General features: G+C 39.9%; 1 protein-coding gene across 1 annotated transcript; it reads right to left on the bottom strand.

The window, feature by feature from the left end:
• Nucleotides 1–3,541: 3,541 nt before the first annotated feature.
• LOC311120207 (nuclear receptor coactivator 2-like) lies at nt 3,542–17,542 on the bottom strand (the record flags this gene model as incomplete). The annotated part of the gene is made up of 2 exons (XM_084194823.1): nt 17,438–17,542; nt 3,542–3,714 (listed from the first exon to the last, which is right to left on the bottom strand). Coding segments are annotated over exons 1-2 (265 nt in total), but the record flags the coding sequence as incomplete, so codon positions are not given.
• Nucleotides 17,543–18,632: the final 1,090 nt, after the last annotated feature.

Genomic DNA, 18,632 nt, shown 5'->3' with positions numbered 1-18,632 from the left:
GAGAGAGAGAGAGAGAGAGAGAGAGAGGAGAGAGAGAGAGAGAGAGAGAGCATGGTAGGGAGAATGAGAAAGGAATGAGAAGGAGGGATGGAGGATGGAGGAAGGAGGGATGGAAGGATGGAGGATGGAAGGATGGAGGGATGGAGGGAGGGAAGGATGATGGGGATGGAGGGAGGAGGGAAGGAGGATGGAGGGATGGAGGATGGAGGATGGAGGATGGAAGGAGGGATGGAGGATGGAGGATGGAGGGATGGAGGAGGGAGGGAAGGATGATGGAGGATGGAAGGAGAGATGGAGGATGGAGGGATGGAGGATGGAGGGATGTAGGATGGAAGGAGGGAAGGAGGATGGAGGGATGTAGGATAGAAGGAGGGAATGATGGAATGAGGGAATGATGGAATGAAGGAATGATGGAAAGAGGGAGGTATTGACAGACGGTAAAGCACTTTGTGACAACTGCTGATGTAAAAAGTGCTTTATGAAATACATTTAATTGATTGATGTGAGATGGTAGGCAGGACGTGTCCAGGGGCCTGTGAGTCACAAACAACCATCATTATGAGTCAAATAGCTACCCTTTACTGTTTGACTCAGAGAGCAAGGTTTCAATTGCCTAATAACAGTGGCCATTGATTTTGCATGGAGGGCCTAGGGAAAACCTCTTGACACGACAAGCTCAATGGTAACTAAGAATCAATTTCCCTGTAAGCTATGGGAGCAGATAACTGAGAGACTCTGGGCTTGAGGGAAGACCAAGATAGATAGAATACCATACCAAGTTAGAAACATAATTTAAATAATTCATTCCTCCTCCTCTTCAAACCTTGCTCAATATGTTATTTAACCCACAAGGTCGAAGTCCACATAATAAAAAATAAAAATAAACATTTTAAAAACATCAGTTTAACCTAGAGATATCTGTTTTTTAGCGTTGGGTACATCTCAATCCACCTCATCCACCAATGTCGCACTTCTGCATCTGCGGTGAAAGGTGACAGAGCTAGAGCCGTGTTTGCCAGACCCTGAGACATCCCGAACATCGGTCCTCTCACAAAAATAATCTGTAGTACAACCTCCTATATGGAAAGATGAGACTCTCACCAACACGATGGTGTTCTCCGTTTTGCTCTACGACCCCCCCCCCCCACAACCGTCTTGGGACTCGTCTGAAGTTGGCACAGCCGATCTGCCAACTTCTACAGACCAATATGACCCCTCTGTGCAAAGGTGAGAATCTCACCAACAATGTTCCCTCTAAGCTACGGAGAAAAGCACCAGTTTGAACTTCACTCAACTTTCTAGAGCAGTGGTCACCAACCGGTCGATCGAGGTCGATCTCCAAGGCATTACTAGTCGATTGCCAAACATTTCTGGAGAATAAAAAAAACGACGATAAAGCCTTGTACTCGTATTTTGTTTTATCCGTCTCGGGCTGTTGGCGATAGGTGCACCCGATTCAGCGGCCCCGCGCGCCGGGTAGGCCAACTGTTGCCATTTTGAACCATTTCATGTGTCTGAAGGTACAAACTCTGCCTTCCCGGCGGGCCCAGAGAGCAAATCAAGTGCACTATAGGCCCACCTCTGGCCAATCACATGGCTCAGATGACCGTGTCTGCGGTAACGTAGCAGGCATAAAAGTAAGCTACAGCCAAATTTATACTGTGAGATTTCAAACGTTTAAAACCATGACTAGAGAGAGACATGCAACGAATACAGCAAAGAGCTGCTGTTTTTATGAATTAGTTCATGTTTAAGTTCTTACTCAGCACTGTCAACACTTTGTATTCAACACTTTTATAAGCCATAAAATGCTCCGTTCTTCCTATTTCCTCTCAGCGCTACAACAAGCACTGCAGCAGTAATGAATGAGTAGGAAAGTGGATCTATACGCTTGCGTTGTTGTTATTATTAGCGGCTTGGGTTATTTTTTTTTAAATTTTGAGGAATATTTCACTTTCTCCGTTCGTAGAAGTAACAACATGAACGAGGCAGAAATAAATGTGGTGCGACTCGAGTTTTCGCCATAAGCTAGAAGACAGTGCGCCTTTTTGGTCAGTGTCAGTGGAGGAAAGGGAGAGCGAAGGGATGCTGAGAGGCGGACCCTCAGTCTGCTGCCCTCTCCCTCCGCTGAGACTGACCATCAGATGCAACCATCAGCCAAGTAAAATCAAAATCAAATGATTTACTGTAAATATATGCCCACTAAGCTGTGCCTCACAAGTAATACAACAACGGATCTATTACTGGAGTGATTATCGCCTACCTCACATTTGTTTATATAATTTTTCAAAAAATGGCCGAACAACAATGCATTGGCAGGGCAATTCAAGCATAGCCAATGTATTGGGCCTATAGCTTACTGCACAAACCTCATTGCTACATAACTGTTTTTAATTGGTTAATGTTACATAGGTTTACGTGGAATGTGTGAATCAGGCCTTCATGGTCGAATTGCTGTAAAGAAACCACAACTAAAGTACACCAATAAGAAGAAGAGACCTGCTTGGGCCAAGAAACACGAGCAATGGACATTAGACCGGTGGAAATGTGTCCTTTGGTCTGGAGTCCAAATTTGAGATTTTTGGTTCCAGCCGCCGTGTCTTTGTGAGACGCGGTGTGGATGAACGGATGATCTCTGCATGTGTATTTCCCACCGTAAAGCATGGAGGAGGAGGTGTTATGGTGTGGGGGTGCTTTGCTTGTGACACTGTCTGTGATTTATTTAGAATTCAAGGCACACTTAACCAGCATGGCTACCCCAGCATTCTACAGCGATACGCCATCCCATCTGGTTTGGGCTTAGTGGGACTATCATTTGTTTTTCAACAGGACAATGACCCAACACACCTCCAGGCTGTGTAAGGGCTATTTTACCAAGAAGGAGAGTGATGGAGTGCTGCATCAGATGACCTGATCAGATGACAAGTGTTTGGAACTCTATTGGAGGGATGCAACGCCATTCTTCCCACGAGAAATTCCATAATTTGGTGTTTTGTTGATGTTGATGGAAAACGCTGTCTCAGGCGCCGCTCCAGAATCTCCCATAAGTGTTGAGTTGTGTTGAGATCTGGTGACTGAGACGGCCCAGGGCATACGGTTTACATCATTTTCATGCTCATCAAACCATTCAGTGACCACTCATAACCTGTGGATGGGGGCACTGTCATCCTATGGGGGCATAGCCATGGTAGCCAAAATAATGGCCTGCCCAGCATTTTTATACATGACCCCTAAGCACGATGGGATGTTAATTGCTTAATTAACTCAGGAACCTCACCTGTTTGGAAGCACTTGCTTTCAATATACTCTGTATACCTCATTCACTCACGCGTTTCCTTTCTTCCGGCAGTTACCTGTATGTGTATGTGGTGTGTGTCAGGCTGTCCAATTCTGATCTTTTCCCAATCAGATCAGGTATTTTTGCCAATAACTGTGCAAAAGATTAGAATTGGGCTACCTGTGTAAACGCAACCTCTGTGTACTGTGACAGACAGGACCCATGCTATCCATACAAAATGGACAAATAAAGCAAGTGCTGTACCTTGCTCCTTGATCTGTCGTATCTGTTTGACAGTCTCCTTGAGGATAGCACATTTGTCAGGCTTGACGTTGAAGTTATCGATGTCGTTGAAGTTAGCGAAGATCAGCTCGGCCAGCTCCTCGATGTACCGGTTCTCATGCTCGCGCTTTCTCTTCTCGTTGCTTCGTTTGGGGCTGAGGAGACGGAGAGAAGGCCGGTGTGAGACCATGGTAACGGTAAGGAGAGACAGATGGAGAGAAAGACTGAATGAGAGAGACAGCAAGCGAGAGACAGAGACGGAGAGAGAGAGATATTGAGAGAGAAATAAAGAGCAGAGAGAAGCTCCACATTACTGACTCTGTTCTCAGCAGGAGAACAACACAGAGAGAGCAGAGAGAATGAAAGACATCAGAGAAGACATTGTTCCAAAATATTATTTTTTCACTCATGTATAAAGAGCTAATTTGTAGGGATGCGCATGAGTAATAGAGTACTCGAACGGACGTCAAAACTCGATATTTAACCAGAGATAAAAAATAAATAAAAAATAAAACTTTTTGTCTGATTTAATTCATAACTCTTGTCAAAATAACAAACATTTTATATTGAGATAGGGGTTAAATATCACATTAAAACATGTTATATTGAGTTAGGGGTTAACTATCACATTATATTTTTTTTATATTGAGATAGGGGTTAACTATCACATTAAAACATGTTATATTGAGATAGGGGTTAAATATCACATTAAAACATGTTATATTGAGATAGGGGTTAACTATCACATTAAAATGTTATATTGAGATAGGGGTTAACTATCACATTAAAACATGTTATATTGAGATAGGGGTTAACTATCATATTAAAACATGTTATATTGAGATAGGGGTTAACTATCACATTAAAATGTTATATTGAGATAGGGGTTAAATATCACATTAAAACATTGTATATTGAGATACAGTGGGGAGAACAAGTATTTGATACACTGCCGATTTTGCAGGTTTTCCTACTTACAAAGCATGTAGAGGTCTGTAATTTTTATCATAGATACACTTCAACTGTGAGAGACGGAATCCAGAAAATCACATTGTATGATTTTTAAGTAATTAATTTGCATTTTATTGCATGACATAAGTATTTGATACATCAGAAAAGCAGAACTTAATATTTGGTACAGAAACCTTTGTTTGCAATTACAGAGATCATACGTTTCCTGTAGGTCTTGACCAGGTTTGCACACACTGCAGCAGGGATTTTGGCCCACTCCTCCATACAGACCTTCTCCAGATCCTTCAGGTTTCGGGGCTGTCGCTGGGCAATATGGACTTTCAGCTCCCTCCAAAGATTTTCTATTGGGTTCAGGTCTGGAGACTGGCTAGGCCACTCCAGGACCTTGAGATGCTTCTTACGGAGCCACTCCTTAGTTGCCCTGGTTGTGTGTTTCGGTTCGTTGTCATGCTGGAAGACCCAGCCACAACCCATCTTCAATGCTCTTACTGAGGGAAGGAGGTTGTTGGCCAAGATCTCGCGATACATGGCCCCATCCATCCTCCCCTCAATACGGTGCAGTCGTCCTGTCCCCTTTGCAGAAAAGCATCCCCAAAGAATGATGTTTCCACCTCCATGCTTCACGGTTGGGATGGTGTTCTTGGGGTTGTACTCATCCTTCCTCTTCCTCCAAACACGGCGAGTGGAGTTTAGACCAAAAAGCTCTATTTTAGTCTCATCAGACCACATGACCTTCTCCCATTCCTCCTCTGGATCATCCAGATGGTCATTGGCAAACTTCAGACGGGCCTGGACATGCGCTGGCTTGAGCAGGGGGACCTTGCGTGCGCTGCAGGATTTTAATCCATGACGGCGTAGTGTGTTACTAATGGTTTTCTTTGAGACTGTGGTCCCAGCTCTCTTCAGGTCATTGACCAGGTCCTGCCGTGTAGTTCTGGGCTGATCCCTCACCTTCCTCATGATCATTGATGCCCCACGAAGTGAGATCTTGCATGGAGCCCCAGACCGAGGGTGATTGACCGTCATCTTGAACTTCTTCCATTTTCTAATAATTGCGCCAACAGTTGTTGTCTTCTCACCAAGCTCCTTGCCTATTGTCCTGTAGCCCATCCCAGCCTTGTGCAGGTACAGTTTTATCCCTGATATCCTTACACAGCTCTCTGGTCTTGGCCATTGTGGAGAGGTTGGAGTCTTTTTGATTGAGTGTGTGGACAGGTGTCTTTTATACAGGTAATGTGTTCAAACAGGTGCAGTTAATACAGGTAATGAGTGGAGAACAGGAGGGCTTCTTAAAGAAAAACTAACAGGTCTGTGAGAGCCGGAATTCTTACTGGTTGGTAGGTGATCAAATACTTATGTCATGCAATAAAATGCAAATTAATTACTTAAAAATCATATAATGTGATTTTCTGGATTTTTGTTTTAGATTCCGTCTCTCACAGTTGAAGTGTACCTATGAAAAAAATTACAGACCTCTACATGCTTTGTAAGTAGGAAAACCTGCAAAATCGGCAGTGTATCAAATACTTGTTCTCCCCACTGTATATCCCACCTCAAACCGGGCATGAAACTGCATATTTACATTTTACATTTTAGTCATTTAGCAGACGCTCTTATCCCGAGCGACTTACAGTCAGTGAGTGCATACATTTTCATATAAACTCTTATTCCATAAATTAACTTGGAATGCTATATTTAAGATTTTAAACCATAAATGGCAAGTGCTTCTGATATGCTGTGAGGAAGTGGCCACTTATCAGCATGCAGCCAAAAGCAGCGAGGTTTAGAAGTATTTTGATCAAACTGACCGACGCAAACTGCACAATATCTACAGAACATCAAGATGTCGTATCACAGCACAAGTAGCTCCATGAAACTAAATCCAGAGTTTATTCAGTGTACATGAATAAAGGCCAGTAAGCGTCAAAAATGAAACTAGCACAAGGGAAAAATCCACCTTGGCTACATACAAGGAAAGAGTAGCTCAACCGAGCTACTCACTCTCACAATGAACAATCACTCACATAGGACAAGGGGGCAGAGGGAACACTTATACACAGACTAATGAGGGAATGAGTACCAGGTGTGTGTGATTGACAAGACAAGACAAGACAAATGGAGTGATGATAAATGGAGCGGTAGTGGCTAGTGGGCCGGTGACGACGAACGCCGAAGCCTGCCCGAGCAAGGAGGAGGGGCAGCCTCGGCTGAATTCGTGACAGAAACGTTCTCGGAGAGGGACAAGCAGCAGACATCTCGCATCACATCTTTTGCCAGTGCAAAGCGCGGCTGTGTCCCCGCCAGAGCCGAGCAGGTAACACTGCTCATAACGTAAGATATGTTGCCTGTCAGCTTTGTGAAGGGAGAAGGCTTCCGTGGCCTAATGGCATTTGTGGACCAGTTGATATTACGGTTTCAATTAATGATTCTCAAAATGGCACTTGTTTTTTTATTGACTGAAAATATGGGGCAATTTGATTTCAGTTCATATTTAATTACTTAACCTACCTTTACGTAGTCCTTTTGATTCGTAACATAAGGCTTCTTCTACAAGCAAGCGCCAATGCTGAGGTCAATGCCTTTTTGAAGATTGTGTTCCATGATATAATATAACCAGTTGATATTACAGATTGTGTTCCATGATATAATATAACCAGTTGATATTACAGATTGTGTTCCATGATATAATATAACCAGTTGATATTACAGATTGTGTTCCATGATATAATATAACCAGTTGATATTACAGATTGTGTTCCATGATATAATATAACCAGTTGATAATACAGATTGTGTTCCATGATATAATATAACCAGTTGATATTACAGATTGTGTTCCATGATATAATATAACCAGTTGATATTACAGATTGTGTTCCATGATATAATATAACCAGTTGATATTACAGATTGTGTTCCATGATATAATATAACCATTTGATATTACAGATTGTGTTCCATGATATAATATAACCAGTTGATATTACAGATTGTGTTCCATGATATAATATAACCAGGTGATATTACAGATGGTGTTCCATGATATAATATAACCAGTTGATATTACAGATTGTGTTCCATGATATAATATAACCAGTTGATATTACAGATTGTGTTCCATGATATAATATAACCAGTTGATATTACAGATTGTGTTCCATGATATAATATAACCAGGTGATATTACAGATTGTGTTCCATTATATAATATAACCAGGTGATATTACAGATTGTGTTCCATGATATAATATAACCAGTTGATATTACAGATTGTGTTCCATGATATAATATAACCAGTTGATATTACAGATTGTGTTCCATGATATAATATAAACAGTTGATATTACAGATTGTGTTCCATGATATAATATAACCAGTTGATATTACAGATTGTGTTCCATTATATAATATAAACAGTTGATATTACATATTGTGTTCCATGATATAATATAACCAGTTGATATTAGACTGTGTTCCACTATATAACATAACCAGGTGATATTACAGATTGTGTTCCATGATATAATATAACCAGTTGATATTACAGATTGTGTTCCATGATATAATATAACCAGTTGATATTACAGATTGTGTTCCATGATATAATATAACCAGTTGATATTAGACTGTGTTCCATGATATAATATAACCAGTTGATATTACAGATTGTGTTCCATGATATAATATAACCAGTTGATATTACAGATTGTGTTCCATTATATAATATAACCAGTTGATATTACAGATTGTGTTCCATGATATAATATAACCAGTTGATATTACATATTGTGTTCCATGATATAATATAAACAGTTGATATTACAGATTGTGTTCCATGATATAATATAACCAGCAGTGCGGTCGCTTTTATTCATTGTCCTTGTGTAAATATCCCGTTTCTTGTTTTTTTGTCTATTTTGTATATATTTCTAAATTTTTACTTTTCATTCATTAACTAAATATACTTTCCTGCAACCCGCTTCACCCAACGTGGAAAGGATTCTATTATTTCTTTATAACTTTCATCAAGAACCTTTAAGCTGAAACTAGTGTAGCTGCAACTGAATGGCTACTTGCTATTAGTCACCGTTAGCGTCTTCACCATTGTCCGTGGCCTACACTATCCACCAGCCAGCTCTAGCTCTAGCCTGGACAATTCGTCGGCCAGTCTGCACAGCGTGCTATCGACCCAGAGCTTATTGGACTTTCTGCCGGAATCACTGGACCCTAGCGCCGGATCATCGCAACCAGCTAGCTAGCTGCAACCTGTTGTTGGCTAATTACCATTGCCCTATAGCAAGCACCAGTTAGCCTTGAGCTAGCCTCAGGCCCATCTCCTGGCTATCTACCTCTCTGTCAACCGGACGGGACCTCCTAGTGTTGACACTGAGCCCCGCCGATCCAACACGACTGGTTTGCCGACGAAATCGTCTGATGTGGTTTCAACAGGCTTCCCGTTGCGACGACCACGAAGATCCATCTGCTAGCCCCGGCCCGCTAGCACACGCAAACTACAACTGTGCTCCCTGCTAGCTGTGCTGAAGCACCAATTTGAACTGCTCTCGGACTCACATATTGCTGTTCACTGGACCTTATGATCACTCAGCTGCACAGCTGATGCCTGCTGGACTGTTCCTTTACACGGTACCCTGTCCTGTTTATTCTGTTTAGCCTTAGCCCAAACGTTATCGCTATTACCAGTTGTTGTCTTAGCTCTCTCTAATAACACCTGTGACTGCTTTATGCCTCTCTCCCATGTCAATTATGCCTTGCCTATTGCTGTTTGGGTTAGTTCTTATTATACAATTTCACTGTAGAACCCCTAGTCCCTCTCAAACTGCCTCAAAAAGTAACTTTGTTCCACCCCCCATACACGCCGAGTGATGCTATCTCTTTCATTGTTACCCAACACTTAGGGTTACCTGAACTGTACTCATATCCTTCCATATCCTTTTCTGTACATAATGCCCTGAATCTTTTCTACAACGCCCGGAGAACTGCCCCCTTTATTCTATGTACCCAACGCACTAGAAGACCAGTTCTTAAAGCCTTTAGTCGTATCCTTATTCTAGTCCTCCTCTGTTCCTCTGGTGATGTAGAGGCTAACCCAGGCCCTGCAGCCCCCAGTATCACTCCTACTCCCCAGGAGCTATCATTTGTTGACTTCTGTAACCGTAAAAGTCTTGGTTTTCTGCACGTAAATATCAGAAGCCTCCTTCCTAAGTTTGAGTTATTCACTGCGTTAGCACACTCCGCCAACCCTGATGTTCTAGCAGTGTCTGAATCCTGGCTTAGGAAGGCCACCAAAAATTCTGAAATTTCCATCCCCAACTATAGCATTTTCCGTCTAGATAGAACTGCCAAAGGGGGTGGAGTTGCAATCTACTGTAGAGATAGCCTGCAGAGCTCTATCACACTATCCAGGTCTGTGCCCAAACAGTTTGAGCTTCTACTTCTAAAAATCCACCTTTCCAGAAATAAATCTCTCACTGTTGCCGCTTGCTACAGACCCCCCTCAGCCCACAGCTGTGCCCTGGACACCATATGTGAATTGACTGCCCCCCATCTATCCTCAGAGTTCGTACTGCTTGGTGACCTAAATTGGGATATGCTTAACACCCCGGCCATCCTACAATCTAAACTAGATGCCCTCAATCTCACACAAATTATCAACGAACCTACCAGGTACAACCCTAAATCCGTAAACATGGGTACCCTCATAGATATCATCCTGACTAACTTACCCTCTAAATACACCTCCGCTGTCTTCAACCAGGATCTCAGCGATCACTGCCTTATTGCCTGCGTCCGTGGTCAAACGACCACCCCTCATCACTGTCAAACGCTCCCAAAAACACTTCAGCGAGCAGGCCTTCCTAATTGACCTGGCCCAGGTATCCTGGATGGATATAGATCTCATTCCGTCAGTAGAGGATGCCTGGTTGTTCTTTAAAAGTAATTTCCTCTCAATCTTAAATAAACATGCCCCATTCAAAAAATACAGAACTAAGAACAGATATAGCCCCTGGTTCTCCTCAGACTTGACTGCCCTTGACCAGCACAAAAACATCCTGTGGCGTACTGCATTAGCATCAAATAGCCCCCGCGATATGCAACTTTTCAGGGAAGTTAGGAACCAATATACACAAGCAGTCAGGAAAGCAAAGGCTAACTTTTTCAAACAGAAATTTGCATCCTGTAGCACTAACTCCAAAAAGTTTTGGGACACTGTAAAGTCCATGGAAAATAAGACCACTTCCTCCCAGCTGCCCACTGCACTGAGGCTAGGAAACACTATCACCACCGATAAATCTACAATAATCGAGAATTTCAACAAGCATTTTGCTACGGCTGGCCATGCTTTCCACCTGGCTACCACTACCCCGGCCACCAGCTCTGCACCCTCCGCTGCAACTTGCCCATGCCCCCCCCGCTTCTCCTTCACACAAATCCAGACAGCTGATGTTCTGAAAGAGCTGCAAAATCTGGACCCCTACAAATCATCTGGGCTAGACAATCTGGACCCTTTCTTTCTAAAACTAGCCGCCGAAATTGTCGCAACCCCTATTACTAGCCTGTTCAACCTCTCTTTCGTAACGTCTGAGATCCCCAGAGATTGGAAAGCTGCCGTGGTCATCCCCCTCTTCAAAGGGGGTGACACTCTAGATCCAAACTGTTACAGACCCATATCCATCCTGCCCTGCCTTTCAAAAGTTTTTGAAAGCAAAGTCAACAAACAGATCACCGTCCATTTCGAATCCCACCGTACCTTCTCCGCTATGCAATCCGGTTTCCGAGCTGGTCATGGGTGCACTTCAGCCACGCTCAAGGTCCTAAACGATATTATAACCGCGATCGATAAGACAGTACTGTGCAGCCGTTTTCATTGACCTGGCCAAGGCTTTCGACTCTGTCAACCACCGCATTCTTATTGGCAGACTAAATAGCCTTGGTTTCTCAAATGACTGCCTCGCCTGGTTCACCAACTACTTCTCAGATAGAGTTCAATGTGTCAAATCGGAGGGCCTGTTGTCTGGACCTATGCCAGTCTCTATGGGGGTGCCACAGGGTTCAATTCTTGGGCCGACTCTTTTCTCTGTGTATATCAATGACGTCGCTCTTGCTGCTGGTGACTCTCAGATCCACCTCTACGCAGACGACACCATTTTGTATACATCTGGCCCTTCATTGGACACTGTGTTAACAAACCTCCAAACGAGCTTCAATGCCATACAACACTCCTTCAGTAGCCTCCAACTGCTCTTAAACACTAGTAAAACTAAATGCATGCTCTTCAACCGAACGCTGCTTGCACCCGCCCACCCGACTAGAATCACTACTCTCGACGGGTCTGACCTAGAGTATGTGGACAACTATAAATATCTAGGTGTCTGGTTAGACTGTAAACTCTCCTTCCAGACTCACATTAAGAATCTCCAATCCAAAGTTAAATCTAGAATCGGTTTCCTATTTCGCAACAAAGCCTCCTTCACTCATGCTGCCAAACATGCCCTCGTAAAACTGACTATCCTACCGATCCTTGACTTCGGCGATGTCATTTACAAAATAGCCTCCAACACTCTACTCAGCAAATTGGATGTAGTCTATCACAGTGCCATCCGTTTTGTCTCCAAAGCCCCATATACTACCCACCACTGTGACCTGTACGCTCTTGTTGGCTGGTCCTCACTACATATTTGTCGCCAAACCCACTGGCTCCAGGCCATCTATAAATCACTGCTAGGCAAATCCCCGCCTTATCTTAGCTCATTGGTCACCATAGCAACACCCACCCATAGTCTGCGCTCCAGCAGGTATATCTCACTGGTCATCCCCAAAGCCAACACCTCCTTTGGCCGCCATTCCTTCCAGTTCTCTGCTGCCAATGACTGGAACAAATTGCAAAAATCTCTGAAGCTGGAGACACTTATCTCCCTCACTAATTTTAAGCATCAGTTGTCAGAGCACCTTACCGATCACTGCACCTGTACACAGCCCATCTGAAATTAGCCCGCCCAACTACCTCATCCCTATATTGTTATTTATTTTGCTCATTTGTACCCCAGTATCTCTATTTGCACATCATCTCTTGCACATCTATCATTCCAGTGTTAATACTAATTGTAATTATTTTGCACTATAGCCTATTTATTGCCTTACCTCCATAACTTGCTACATTTGCACACATTGTATATATATATTTATTTATGTTGTATTTTTGACTTTGTTTTGTTTACCCCATATGTAACTCTGTGTTGTTGTTTTTATCGCACTGCTTTGCTTTATCTTGGCCAGGTCGCAGTTGTAAATGAGAACTTGTTCTCAACTGGTTTACCTGGTTAAATAAAGGTGAAATAAAATAAAAATAAAATATAATATAACCAGTTGATATTACATATTGTGTTCCATGATATAATATAAACAGTTGATATTACAGATTGTGTTCCATGATATAATATAACCAGTTGATATTACAGATTGTGTTCCATGATATAATATAACCAGTTGATATTACAGATTGTGTTCCATTATATAATATAACCAGTTGATATTACAGATTGTGTTCCATGATATAATATAACCAGTTGATATTACAGATTGTGTTCCATGATATCATATAACCAGTTGATATTACAGATTGTGTTCCACTATATAATATAACCAGTTGATATTACAGATTGTGTTCCACTATATAATATAACCAGTTGATATTACAGATTGTGTTCCATGATATAATATAACCAGTTGATATTACAGATTGTGTTCCATGATATCATATAACCAGTTGATATTACAGATTGTGTTCCATGATCTAATATAAACAGTTGATATTACATATTGTGTTCCATGATATAATATAACCAGTTGATATTACAGATTGTGTTCCATGATATAATATAACCAGTTGATATTACAGATTGTGTTCCATTATATAATATAAACAGTTGATATTACAGATTGTGTTCCATGATATAATATAACCAGTTGATATTACATATTGTGTTCCATGATATAATATAAACAGTTGATATTACAGATTGTGTTCCATGATATAATATAACCAGTTGATATTACAGATTGTGTTCCATGATATAATATAAACAGTTGATATTACAGATTGTGTTCCATGATATAATATAACCAGTTGATATTACAGATTGTGTTCCATGACATAATATAAACAGTTGATATTACAGATTGTGTTCCATGATATAATATAACCAGTTGATATTACATATTGTGTTCCATGATATAATATAAACAGTTGATATTACAGATTGTGTTCCATGATATAATATAACCAGTTGATATTAGACTGTGTTCCATGATATAATATAACCAGTTGATATTACAGATTGTGTTCCATGATATAATATAACCAGTTGATATTACAGATTGTGTTCCATGATATAATATAACCAGTTGATATTACAGATTGTGTTCCATGATATAATATAACCAGTTGATATTACAGATTGTGTTCCATGATATAATATAACCAGTTGATATTACAGATTGTGTTCCATGATATAATATAACCAGTTGATATTACAGATTGTGTTCCATGATATAATATAACCAGTTGATATTACAGATTGTGTTCCATGATATAATATAACCAGTTAATATTACAGATTGTGTTCCATGATATAATATAAACAGTTGATATTACAGATTGTGTTCCATGATATAATATAACCAGTTGATATTACAGATTGTGTTCCATGATATAATATAACCAGTTGATATTAGACTGTGTTCCATGATATAATATAACCAGTTGATATTACAGATTGTGTTCCATGATATAATATAACCAGTTGATATTACAGATTGTGTTCCATGATATAATATAAACAGTTCATATTACAGATTGTGTTCCATGATATAATATAACCAGTTGATATTACATATTGTGTTCCATGATATAATATAAACAGTTGATATTACAGATTGTGTTCCACTATATAATATAACCAGTTGATATTACAGATTGTGTTCCACTATATAATATAACCAGTTGATATTACAGATTGTGTTCCATTATATAATATAACCAGTTGATATTACAGATTGTGTTCCACTATATAATATAACCAGTTGATATTACAGATTGTGTTCCATTATATAATATAACCAGTTGATATTACAGATTGTGTTCCATTATATAATATAAACAGTTGATATTACAGATTGTGTTCCATGATATAATATAAACAGTTGATATTACAGATTGTGTTCCATGATATAATATAAACAGTTGATATTACAGATTGTGTTCCATGATATAATATAACCAGTTGATATTACAGATTGTGTTCCATGATATAATATAACCAGTTGATATTACAGATTGTGTTCCATGATATAATATAACCAGTTGATATTACAGATTGTGTTCCATTATATAATATAACCAGTTGATATTACAGATTGTGTTCCATGATATAATATAACCAGTTGATATTACATATTGTGTTCCATGATATAATATAACCAGTTGATATTACAGATTGTGTTCCATGATATAATATAACCAGTTGATATTACATATTGTGTTCCATGATATAATATAAACAGTTGATATTACAGATTGTGTTCCATGATATAATATAACCAGTTGATATTACAGATTGTGTTCCATTATATAATATAACCAGGTGATATTATAGATTGTGTTCCATGATATAATATAACCAGTTGATATTACAGATTGTGTTCCATTATATAATATAACCAGTTGATATTACAGATTGTGTTCCATGATATAATATAACCAGTTGATATTACAGATTGTGTTCCATGATATAATATAACCAGTTGATATTACAGATTGTGTTCCATGATATAATATAACCAGTTGATATTACAGATTGTGTTCCATGATATAATATAACCAGTTGATATTACAGATTGTGTTCCATTATATAATATAAACAGTTGATATTACAGATTGTGTTCCATGATATAATATAAACAGTTGATATTACAGATTGTGTTCCATGATATAATATAACCAGTTGATATTACAGATTGTGTTCCATGATATAATATAACCAGTTGATATTACAGATTGTGTTCCATGATATAATATAACCAGTTGATATTACAGATTGTGTTCCATTATATAATATAACCAGTTGATATTACAGATTGTGTTCCATGATATAATATAACCAGTTGATATTACATATTGTGTTCCATGATATAATATAACCAGTTGATATTACAGATTGTGTTCCATGATATAATATAACCAGTTGATATTACAGATTGTGTTCCATGATATAATATAAACAGTTGATATTACAGATTGTGTTCCATGATATAATATAAACAGTTGATATTACAGATTGTGTTCCATGATATAATATAACCAGTTGATATTACAGATTGTGTTCCATTATATAATATAACCAGGTGATATTATAGATTGTGTTCCATGATATAATATAACCACTTGATATTACAGATTGTGTTTCATTATATAATATAACCAGTTGATATTACAGATTGTGTTCCATGATATAATATAACCAGTTGATATTACAGATTGTGTTCCATGATATAATATAACCAGTTGATATTACATATTGTGTTCCATGATATAATATAACCATTTGATATTACATATTGTGTTCCATGATATAATATAAACAGTTGATATTACAGATTGTGTTCCATGATATAATATAACCAGTTGATATTACATATTGTGTTCCATGATATAATATAACCATTTGATATTACATATTGTGTTCCATGATATAATATAAACAGTTGATATTACAGATTGTGTTCCATGATATAATATAAACAGTTGATATTACAGTTTTCAATAAATTAATCTTAAATGCCTCTTGTTTTTTTTTTATTGACTGAAAATACACTGAGTATACAAAACATTAGGAACACCTGCTCTTTCCATGACATCGACTGACCAGGTGAATCCAGGTAAAATGGTCCACCAGCCTAAGGACATCCAGCCAACTTGACACAACTGTGGGAAGCATTGGAGTCAACATGGGCCAGCATCTGTGGAACGCCCCATATACACTGAGTGTACAAAACATTAAGAACACCTTCCTAATATTGAGTTGCGCCCCCTTTTGCCCTCAGAACTCCCTCAATTCGTCAGGGCATGGACTCTACAAGGCATCGAAAGCGTTCCACAGGGATGCTGGCCCAAGTTGTGTTAAGTTGGCTGGATGTCCTTTGGGTGGTGGACCATTATTGATACACACGGGAAACTGTTGAGTGTGAAAAACACAGCAGAGTTGCAGTTTTTTACACAAACCGGTGACACAAACCTACTACTGTACCCCGTTCAAAGCCACTTAAATACCCTCTGAATGGCACACATACACAATCTATGTCTCAAGGCTTAAAAATCCTTCTTTAACCTGTCTCCTCCCCTTCATCTACACTGATTTGAAGTGGATTTAACAAGTGACATCAATAAGGGATCATAGCTTTCACCTGGATTCACCTGGTCAGTCTACATCATGGAAAGAGCAGGTGTTCTTAATGTTTTGTACACTCAGTGTAAATATTAGCCTCTTTTTTTTTTTTGTTTAGGCAAAAAGTAAATCAAAAAGTAAATCAAACAAAGGTGACAGGTGTCATACCTGGGTTCCAATTAGGAGAGAACCATGGGGTTGGCATTAAGCCATAACTAGTTAAATAAGAGGTCTCTCTGGCCTGGGTTCTAGCGTCCTGTCCAGGGAATATACATCAAGCTGCCTCACGCTCCAGAAACGGGGCCTTCTGTCTTCACCAAAGCTACTTAGTGACCAGGGTTTAGGTTTTTTGAGTAGCCTACAGTAAAGTTACAATAACCTACTGTAAGGCTACAGTAAGAGTAAAGATGTTAGAGTTTAGTGGTAGTAGTAGAGATGTGTTTACCTGGGGCCCAGCAGGTCAGAGGAACATTCTTTGCGTTTCCGTGACTCTGCCCTGGAAGCAGGGTCAGAGGGGTTTTCACCGATGCCACTCATCCTCACTGCATATCAGCGTCTGTGGAGACAACACACAGAGAGAACAGTTATAGAGACAACACACAGAGAGAACAGTTATAGAGACAACACACAGAGAGAACAGTTATAGAGACAACACACAGAGACAACAGTTATAGAGACAACACACAGAGAGAACAGTTATAGAGACAACACACAGAGAGAACAGTTATGGAGACAACACACAGAGAGAACAGTTATAGAGACAACACACAGAGAGAACAGTTATAGAGACAACACACAGAGAGAACAGTTATAGAGACAACACACAGAGAGAACAGTTATAGAGACAACACACAGAGAGAACAGTTATAGAGACAACACACAGAGAGAACAGTTATAGAGACAACACACAGAGAGAACAGTTATAGAGACAACACACAGAGAGAACAGTTATAGAGACAACGCAACAGTCATCCACGTACCAGGAGCGGTTAGAGAAACACACTAATGTACCAGGAGTGGTTAGAGAAACACACTAATGTACCAGGAGTGGTTAGAGAAACACACTAATGTACCAGGAGTGGTTATAGAAACACACTAATGTACCAGGAGTGGTTAGATAAACACACTAATGTACCAGGAGTGGTTAGAGAAACACACTAATGTACCAGGAGTGGTTAGAGAAAGAACACACTAATGTACCAGGAGTGGTTAGAGAAAGAACACACTAATGTACCAGGAGTGGTTAGAGAAAGAACACACTAATGTACCAGGAGTGGTTAGAGAAAGAACACACTAATGTACCAGGAGTGGTTGAGAAAGAACACACCAATGCATAACAGGTACGTAACCCAAAATCGATAGAAAATGTTTTGGCAGCTCTGGATGCCCCTCTTCCCCATCTCCAAGTGAACTAGGGTGGCTCATTCTGGGGTGTACACACACTTGCACTACGTGCACACGCACACACACAGATACGCCCCTATGCTGTTGGCATTGGTTGATCCAACACAGGAGGAACGAGTGAAAGTGGAGCGGAGATTCAATTATTTCCTTCTGATGGTGCTGATCTCCCCAGAGAGACTGAAACGAGAGCACACAGCCAGAGAGAGAGAGAGAGAGAGAGGAGCAGGAGAGAGTAG

This window comes from Coregonus lavaretus (genome assembly GCF_964263955.1).
Source record: "Coregonus lavaretus genome assembly, contig: HAP1_SCAFFOLD_4317, whole genome shotgun sequence".
Classification (NCBI taxonomy): Eukaryota; Metazoa; Chordata; class Actinopteri; order Salmoniformes; family Salmonidae; genus Coregonus; species Coregonus lavaretus.
The sequence above is the reverse complement of the archived record's forward strand: the minus strand, read 5'-3'. Positions and strand labels throughout refer to the sequence as shown.